The sequence below is a fragment of the Bufo gargarizans genome, chromosome 3, assembly GCF_014858855.1.
Source record: "Bufo gargarizans isolate SCDJY-AF-19 chromosome 3, ASM1485885v1, whole genome shotgun sequence".
Taxonomy (NCBI): Eukaryota; Metazoa; Chordata; class Amphibia; order Anura; family Bufonidae; genus Bufo; species Bufo gargarizans.
In genome coordinates, this window is record NC_058082.1 from 291,742 (window position 1) to 302,118 (window position 10,377).

The 10,377-nt window shown below is 48.5% G+C and overlaps 1 protein-coding gene across 1 annotated transcript in view; it reads left to right on the forward strand.

The window, feature by feature from the left end:
* The window catches only part of LOC122932707 (tyrosinase-like), a 105,830-nt gene extending 96,285 nt beyond the window's left edge, over positions 1 to 9,545 (forward strand). Inside the window, exon 4 of the mRNA XM_044287283.1 lies at positions 9,406 to 9,545. Coding sequence (XP_044143218.1) covers positions 9,406 to 9,545 — 140 coding nt within the window. The remainder of the gene's footprint in view (positions 1 to 9,405) is intronic.
* The last annotated feature ends 832 nt before the right edge of the window (positions 9,546 to 10,377 follow it).

A 10,377-nucleotide genomic window follows, 5' to 3' on the forward strand; every position in this document is an offset into this window, starting at 1 on the left:
TCTCTTCAGTAGGACTATCAGCTGTGTGTCCACCTGACTTCTCCACAACGCAACTGATGGTCCCAACCCCATTTATAAGGCAAGAAATCCCACTTATTACACCTGACAGGGCACACCTGTGAAGTGAAGACCATTTCAGGTGACTACCTCTGGAAGCTCATCAAGAGAATGCCAAGAGTGTGCAAAGCAGTAATCAAAGCAAAAGATGGCTACTGTGAAGAACCTAGAATATGACATATTTTCAGTTGTTTCACACTTTTTTGTTATGTATATAATTCCACATGTGATAATTCATAGTTTTGATGCCTTCAGTGTGAATCTACAATTGTCATAGTCATGAAAATAAAGAAAACTCTTTGAATGAGAAGGTGTGTCCAAACTTTTGGTCTGTACTGTAGGTAAAGGGGTTAACGCCGCCAAAGCTGTTCCTGTCCCCAAATATGACGTCAGCTACGAACACTCCTAGGCGTCGAACAGGAATCATACGAATTATCCCCCCCCCCCCCCAAGTACGAGACGAGGCTCTGTATTTAGAGTAAAACAGGAACACTTTAACGGGGCTACATGTCAGCCTTTTTATGCAGGTCTTCCAGCAAGAGACACTCCCAGCAAATGTACACAACCCCCCCTTCCCCCCTCTGCCCGTGATGCCATTAACAAACACAATGCGCTAGTTTAATCGCTCTGACACACACATTTTTCTCAAACATAGAAAACACCCCAAAACCCCACATATCCCCATAAACTACACATCCCTGGAGAGCTCTGATCTGGGCAAACAACCAGCAACCACTGAACAAACAGACGAATCAGGTTTTATATAGTAATCCAAAGGCAGAGAGCTCTGCCACACTAGGTGTTCAAAACGCCCTTCCATTTATCCCTCTTCCAGATTCTGATCAAGTTGGAGGCTCCTCTGAGGTCAATCTTTAAAACCACTGAGCCCCAACAATTTGATTAAAAATATCAGGGATAAGAGGAAGAGGACACTGGTTCCTGACAGTGATACCATTTCATTCCCTAGAGTCCACACAAGGGAGTAGTCCAACGACAAAGACCCCAACTCCCACAGGGGATGCAGATGGCCGATCCTTTATATAATCTTTCATAGACTGTCTCTCGGGTCCAGAAAGCTTATAATTAGAGATGAGAAAAGCGGCTTCAGATGCAAAATCTGAAGCCGTTTCGCTAAAAAATTGGTTATAATACTGTACGGAGATTCTTTACAGCATTAGAATGTGTGGGCTCGGATGAGCCGCAGTCAGTTATTCACGATTTTGCACAAGACTTCATTAAATAACTTCAGTAATTGATTATTACAGTGAAAAACCACTTCAAAACCTGGAACCGAACTCAGCATCTTGGCGCGACTTCGTGAATAATGAACTTCGGCTCATTCTAGCCCATACATTCTAATACTGTAAGGAGACGAATGTCCGTACAGTATTATAACACATTTTTTATCGAAGCGGCTTCGGATGTAGGATCTGAAGTCACTTTGCTCATCTCTAATTATAAATATTGCCCTTAGGGAATTAATCATTGGCTATTAGTTCCACAGCACAGTCATAATGAGGGTGCGGGTTATCCGATATCTAAACTATCCCCCCCCCCCAATGCCCAGGCCCCTTTTCAGGATTATGCTTACCTGCTCCCCTCACCCGCGTCGCTCAGGATCCCTGTTGTAAGATAATAGTTAGGCCCATTCCAACCTTTTTACCTAAATAGTTTAGAATTTTTACAGGAACCAAGATGTTGTGTTACCATTTGTGTTGGTCGAGCACCATAGTGCTCGGGGGCACGGGCCGAATACTTGGGATGCTCAGGTGATCTACCGAGCACCCGGGTATAATGGAAGTTAATGGGAGAACCCGAGCCTTACACCAGGCAGCCCCTGCTCTGAAGAGGGGAGGGCGTCTGGTTCATAGGAAAAGGTCAGAAATTTATAGAAACACCACAGAAATGGTTCGGGAACAGCATGGGGAGGACGTCTGGATGCATCTTGGACTCCCAGGTCGCTGCTGGGAACCATGTTGTCCGAGTAGTACGCCACTTACAGACTGACAAAAATACGCACAAAACCGAAGATAAAATCAATTTTACAGGACAAATTGTTAGGACACATTCTTTCCTGTATATTGACTTGTATATAAAGTGCAAGTGCTGCCAAACATTACAAGGAAGAGGCTCCGATACAACCTGTATATCACATAAGGGAGGGCCTCATTCACATCGTGGTACAATAGTTCAGGTAGTGGGACTCCGACACTCATAAAGCCTATGCACTAAGGGAAAGGGCTGCCAAAAATTACAAGGAACCGGCGCTGCAATACACCCTGTATATCACATAAAGATTATGATTGATGGCCTGCTGGTGACCCTCAAAAACATTAGGGGCAAGGGCCTGCTGCTGATCTGACCCTCTAGAACATTAGGGGTGAGGGCCTGCTGATCTGACCATCTAAAACATTAGGGGTGAGGGTCTGCTGCTGACCTAACCCTCTAAAACATTAGGGGCAAGGGCCTGTTGGTGACCCTCAAAAACATTATAAACGAGGGCCTGCTGGTGACCCTCAAAAACATTATGGGCGAGGGCCTGCTAATGACTCTCTAAAACATTATGGGCGAGGGTCTGCTGGTGACCCTCTAAAACATTATGGGTGAGGATGGGCAGGCTGGTGACCCGAAAAACAATATGGGTAAGGGTATGCTGCTGATCTGACCATCTAAAACATTAGGGGCCAGTGCCTGCTATTGATTTGACCCTCTAAAACATTATGGATGAGGGCCAGCTGGTGACCCTCTAAAACATTATGGGTGAGGGTGGGCAGGCTGGTGACCCGAAAAACAATATGGGTGAGGGCCTGCTGCTGATCTGACCATCTAAAACATTAGAGGCAATAGCCTTTAAAAAATTGAATATTGATATTTCTCTCCCTTCTGCTCTTCAGCTCTCCCTGACTAATACTGAGCAGAACACGTGTCATCGGGCGCTATATGACGTGATGACGCGTTCCGGCCAGCCAATCACTGTAATGCCAGTAACCAACATGGCTACGGCATTACAGTGAGGGCAGTACTTACCTGCGTAGAGCCAACAAATGTGCGGGAGGAGACTCGAACATCGCCCTCGAGCACACACTGTGTTCGGCCGAATACCGCCATGTGCTGCCGAGCATCGCGATGCGCAAGTGGAATTAGTGTTCGGCCGAGCATGTTACCTAGCTACTATCATCCTGTCCAAACCCGATGAATCATTTAGAAAAGAAGTTCCACTGCCCAGACGTCAGGAGAATCCACGGCGGCCAGGAGGGTGGACAAATTGCTTTTATTGCAGTTATTGCAGTTTCAGGGCAAATTCAAAGGTCACAAAGCTTCTACAGCTCCTATTGCTCGATGGGTGAAGAATACGATCTCCTATTTATCTTTACGTTTGTCTCCGCCGGGGCGGTGCGGAGCTCATTCTACCAGGGCAATAGCTGCTTCATGAGCAGAAAAAGCAGATGCTTCCCTTTCTCAAATTTGTAGAGCAGCCACACGGCGCTCTCCACATAGAAACCTAGAATGTGTCGGCAGATAAGACCCATGTGGCCCATCTAGTCTGCCCAATATACTGAATACTATGGATAGCCCCCGGCCCTATCTTATATGAAGGATGGCCTTATGCCTATCCCATGCATGCTTAAACTCCTCCACTGTATTTGCAGCTACCACTTCTGCAGGAAGGCTATTCCCTGCATCCACTACTCTCTCAGTAAGGTAATACTTCCTGATATTACTGTTAACCCTTTGCCCCTCTAATGTAACACTATGTCCTCTTGTAGCAGTTTTCCTTCTTGTAAATCTTCTCTCCTCTTTTCCCTTGTTGATTCCCTTTATGTATTTAGCCGTCTCTCTCATCTCCCCTCTGTCTCGTCTTTCTTCCAAGCTCTACATGTTAAGGTCCTTTCATCTTTCCTGGTAAGTTTTATCCTGCAATCCATGGACCAGTTTAGTAGCTCTTCTCTGAACTCTCTCTAGAGTATCAGTATCCTTCTGGAGATATGGTCTCCAGTACTGAGCACAATACTCCAGATGAGGTCTCACTAGTGCTCTGTAGAGCGGCATGAGCGCCCCCTCTGTCTACTGGTAATGCCTCTCCCTATACACCCCAGCATTCTGCTAGCATCTCCTGCTGCTCTATGACAAGGTCTGCCTACCTATCCTTCTGGAGATATGGTCTCCAGTACTGCGCACAATACTCCAGATGAGGTCTCACCAGTGCTCTGTACAGTGGCACGAGCGCCTCCGATACATGCCTTAAGCACTATAGGTTGCATCTAAGTTCTGATGTGGCCTTTGGGATGAAAATACTACAAACAGTCCCCGCCTAATTTTTGGTTTCATAGTTTAGTCTCGCATGGGTGCATTCATGGGTGATGGGAAGACATAAATTGCTCTTACCAGTAATTGTTTTTCTCGAAACCCATGACGGTACCCTTGCGACTCAGACCTCCCATCCTGGACAGGACATTTGTGTTCAGAACCCTAGATTTGGACCCTGCCCTTGACTTTGCTTAATCCTCTTCTGGATGTGACATATGCAGTGCACCACGGGTGAGACGTCAGCCACTGGGCCCTTTAAGATGTTATCAGTGCTTAAAAGTTTTTGTCGTGAAACCAGTTGCAGTTTAACAATGAAGGACTAGGTCCCTCTAAGTAGATGGTGTTGGTGGAACCCAAGTGTAGGAATGCCAGAGTCGTTTAAGGGTAGCCTATAGTGTCCCTTTAAGTGCGGCTTCTGCACTTGTCACGGTGCTCCTACCTGGATATCCTGAACCCCGGGCGTCGTTGTCAGCAGCGGAGCAACTGAAATGGTTAGATGGTAAGGATGAGGGTGAAATAACTTCAGTCCAGACTTGTATTAACATTGAAAACAGCTTAAAGTTTCATCAGGGGACAATCTTCCAAACTTTATCTTGGCTACCAGCAGCTTTTGGCTGGCAAACACATTCGGCTCTGCTACGTCTGAACTCTTCAGCTCTGTATGCTAACTAAATTAAATAGGAACTTTTTCTCTTGCTTTTTGCTGCAACTTCTCTCTGTCTGACTCTTATCTTAGGCTTATCCCAGGAATCTTTCCTCCTGGCTCTGAGGCTCTTTACTTCTCTTTCTTTGGGCCTAGCCTAGCAGAAGGTGCTCTGCAGGCTGGCACACAGCCTTCCCCATGCAGGGGCTGATCTGAACTCTACTCACAAGGAGGGGAAGGTTAGACTGACCTCCACTAACTAAAACTCCTCCCTCTCTAGAGTTCCATTCTAGGCAAACTAGCTCTGCCTTAGATGCCGCCATCTGCTGGTAAACCAGGCACATTGCACTTTAACAGTTGCAAAATAGGAAATACATATTGTAACGGACCGTTTCCGCAGACAAGGGGTTAAAATCCGTTTAGGCGATATGCCCTTTTTCTGAGAGACAGGCACAGCTACTGCAGAACACCAACCTCCCGAACTGGATACAAAATAGCACTCCAAACTGGAACCTCACGAATAGCTGCTGGCAGACGAACAGGAAAAGCATACAGTCCGCTTACACTCCTGGCAATCAGTCTCCAACAGCATACAGGGAATCCCCCCAATAACGAGACAAGGCTCCGTGTTGAGGGTCAGCAGTGGTCTGACGTACTGGCACACCCAGCCTGGTTTTTATTACAGTTGTTGCAAATACAGGTCCACCCAAAGGGTTTTGAAATACGACCAATCAGTAATTCACAACACATACAATGTAAATACAGCAACCAATCGTTCATGCCCCCAGAGGACCAGAAGGGAGACTGCAACACAGGACAGATACAACACATCCCCACAATGCATCATGGTTTCCTCCTCTCTGTCCCGGAGACAACCGAAGGCAATCCAATTATCACTCAGGACAAAGGGAGATCGCCAATACACATGTGGAGACAACAGGACAGACATCACCATTTAAACACACAATGGCACACCCCCACAGCAAACACAGACATTTAACATATCCCCAGATAGCTCAAGTCTGAGTGCATATCATTAGGTGAATGGCACTCAGAATACACGAATACAATAATATTAGCTATCTGGGTGCCCTCACAGAACATACAATTTAACCGAACGCATAATACCGCTCTGCCCAAATGCCAGCTCTTCAGCTGGGGTGAGGGGGGTACAAGCCAGTCCTGTAACAAGGGGGTCGGTGGAGAAGAGGCTAGCGGCTCTCTGCCCTGATGCCAGCTCTTCCACTGGGAAGGGATCAATGGGTATTGCAGGCTCATCCCCTTCCCCCAGAACTCGGTTGGGAAGTAGCTGGGAAGGGGAGGGCTCGCTTACCTCCTCCTCGTGGTATCCCTGCGGAGATGGCTGGAGATCTGGTTGTTTGAGGGGGAGACCGACTGTCTCCTCTTTGGCTAAACAGCCCTTTTGCTGGGGGACAGGACCGACTGTCCCTACCCCTTGTGCTGTAAGTGCAGAGACCACGGTCCCATCTGCACAGTTGTGGGGCTTACTGTCTCCCCCTGGTGCGTTAAGCTGCCGCTGGGGAATGGAGACTCGGCTCCCAGTTCCCAACAAATCATGCTGCTGCTGGGGGGCAGGAACAACTACCTCTGCCCCCTGTAACTCAGCCTGCCGCTGGGGAGGGAGGACATGGCTTTCCTCTCCCTGCATTTCACACTGCCCTCCCGGCATATCACTCTGCTGCTGGGGGGCAGGAACAACTACCTCTGCCCCCTGTAACTCAGCCTGCCGCTGGGGAGGGAGGACGTTGCTCTCCTCTCCCTGAATTACACACTGCCTTCCCGGCATATCACTCTGCTGCTGGGGGGCAGGAACAACTACCTCTGCCCCCTGTAACTCAGCCTGCCGCTGGGGAGGGAGGACGTTGCTCTCCTCTCCCTACACTTCACACTGCCTTCCCGGTGTCACAACCAGACAGCTGAGAAGCTCTGACAGAGGCCTTTCAGAACCTCCCCCTTGAGTTTCTTTGTTGTGGTATTCAGTTACTCATCTCGTTAGCCTCTCTCAGCTGTCATGTGTTGGACTAATTGCTTCCCTTTAAATTCCTCCCCAGAATGCTTTTCTGGGCGGCCTATACTTCTTCCTGGAGTGTGTGTGCATGCCCATCTGGTTCTCCTCTCTTCTACAAAGTTAAGTGTGGAACATTTATCTGTTATTTTCTGTTTGCTGGATCCCAGGTGACCCTGACTCCCTCCGTATCTTGTGTAGGGAGCTGGTGGTCGTGTCCCCTCACTATTGTAGGGTGCTCAGGGGTTATATAGTCAAGGTACGTGGATATGCAAACCTCCACCATTCGGATCTTTGCATAGGCTGAGCAGCCAGGGAAAGTGCCAGGTCTTCTGCAGGGGTCTCCCTTTTGTTCCTTAGCTTTTGGATCCAGCGACTCATTTATGCATGTTGTTTTGCCTTGTTTCCTGTACACCGTCCATGACACCCGGCATATAACTCTGCTGCTGGGGGGCAGGAACAACTACCTCTGCCCCCTGTAACTTAGCCTGCCACTGGGGAGGGAGGCCGCTGCTCTCCTCTCCCTGCACTTCACACTGCCGCTGGGGAATGGAGACTGGGCTCCCTCTGTCCTGCAACTGTAACTTCCAATGGAGGTCCACCCAACGTGGCAGCTGACCGTCATCTTCTGCCCGGTATAGTAGGGTCTTGAACACTAGACGCCTCACGAACTTCACGTATTTCTCAGCTGGATTGGGTCCAAAGAAGTTCAGCCGCAACCACATCATACGGTCAAATTCCTCCACAGAGTATCTGTACTCCACTGCTGGTTCCATTATGGTGCTTTTAGGGTCGCTGTACTGAGACATGCGTTGCCCTTAAGTTGTAAAATCCAAAGAAATGGTGTCTCCTGTAGCTGTCCTTCTGGCTGTAGGAACGATCCCACTGCTGCCACCAATGTAACGGACCGTTTCCGCAGACAAGGGGTTAAAATCAGTTTAGGCGATATGCCCCTTTCTGAGAGACAGGCACAGCTACTGCAGAACACCAACCTCCCGAACTGGATACAAAATAGCACTCCAAACTGGAACCTTGCGAATAGCTGCCGGCAGACGAACAGGAAAAGCGTATCCGTCAGCTTACACTCCTGGCAATCAGTCTCCAACAGCATACATGGAATCCCCCCAATAACGAGACAAGGCTCCGTGTTGAGGGTCAGCAGTGGTCTGACGTGCTGGCACACCCAGCCTGGTTTTTATTACAGTTGTTGCAAATACAGGTCCGCCCACAGGGTTTTGAAATACGACCAATCAGTAATTTACAACACATACAATGTAAATACAGCAACCAATCGTTCACGCCCCCAGAGGACCAGAAGGGAGACTGCGACACAGGACCGATACAACATATCCCCACAATGCATCATGGTTTCCTCCTCTCTGTCCCGGAGACAACCGAAGGCAATCCAATTATCTCTCAGGACAAAGGGAGATCGCCAATACACATGTGGAGACAACAGGACAGACATCACCATTTAAACACACAATGGCACACCCCCACAGCAAACACAGACATTTAACATATCCCCAGATAGCTCCAGTCTGAGTGCATATCATTAGGTGAATGGCACTCAGAATACACGAATACAATAATATTAGCTATCTGGGTGCCCTCACATAACATACAATTTAACCGAACGCATAATAACATAAAATACAATTCTACAGACAGATTTAAGCTGTGCGGCCGGTCTGTCTTCTCCTTTACAGTTACTATGGGCCATAATCCTGAGGCAAGAGGCTTTTAAACAGCCCCTCCAAAACACCGTGGCGAGGTTGGTTTCGCCACACACACCTCACACACATATACACATTATGCAGGCCATGGAAATAAATATGTAAGATGACACAGGATCAAACATAGGAGATGGTGCAAAAAGGTGGTAATGCCCCCTAGTGGGGCGTTACACGTGCTATCTTGGTATTGACCCCTGGCTATTCCTAATTTCTGCCTTCTGGTTCTGATCTGATTCTCCAGGCATTGACCTCGGCTTGGTACGTTTCTGGATTTGACTTCTGTCTTCTGCGTATTTCTGTCGTTTGTTATTTTGTCTCCCTTGTACTTCTCCCTATTCGAACCCTGCACTTATATAGGAAGGGACTGACGACCAGTTGGGGCCACTGTTCAGGGCGGATCGTGCATTCCTAGGCAGGAGATCACGGCTCACGTGCGTCACCTTCTCCTCCTTGCCTGTTCTTAGTAGAAATGTAGAGTAGTGGGAACAGTGGGATACGCGCTGATCGCAGTTTTATAATGGTATAAATACGTTTATTACAGATTTACTATGAATTCTTGGGGTCCTGACTCTACATCTTCCCCTGTATGCACCAGGCAATGTTACCTCTGATATGACCTTCTTATTCTCCCGCAGGCTTCGTGAATCGGTTTGAGCTTCCAGGCACAGCTGCACACAATATGTTCCACGTGTACTGTGGAGGAACAATGAGTCAAGTCCCCATCTCCTGCAGTGACCCCATATTTGTACTTCACCACACAATGATCGACAAGTAAGTGAGAAGACACCATTATAGACCGCCTCATCCACTCACTGACCCCCAATGTTTATTACCTCGCTATCAGGTCCTTCACTTATATATCGGTTTTAAGAGCGGAAAGACAAAGACCAGAAATACTGTTCTGAAATGTGGTCGTCTCACTGTGATTGGTTGGGGTCCTACTGATGCGATGAGGATGGGGAGTTCCAGAGTCCTCCAAGTAAACGGAACCATGGTCAAGCCTGCTGGGACTGCGGAGCTATCCCAGGACTGGACCATAGTGAGAGCTCAGTCCTATAGGGCACACCGGATGTGATGTTGGCTCCATTCACTCACAAGCCTCCAGAACATCTGCCATCTCTTCACATGATCAGTACCAGCAGCTCCACTCGCCAAAGTAACCAGTCAAAAAATGGTGATTTCGAAACACCAGTTTTACTGGAGCAAAGGTGCAGGCGTACACTGAGGCTACCACATGCAGGTGTACACTGAGGCTACCACATGGCAGTGCCGTACACTGAGGCTACCACATGCAGGCGTACACTGAGGCGTACCACATGCAGGCGTACACTGAGGCCGACCACATGCAGGCGTACACGGAGGCTACCACATTCAGGCGTCACTGAGGCTTACCACAATTGCAGGCGTACACCGGAGGCTACCACATGCAGGGCTTAACACCGAGGCTACCACATGGCAAGGAGTACACGGAGGCTACCCCAGCAGGGCGTAACACCGAGGCTACCACATGCAGGAGTAACACTGAGGCTACCACATGCAAGGCGTACAGCTGAGGCTACCACATGCAGGCGTACACCGAGGCTACCACATGCAGGCGTACACCGAGG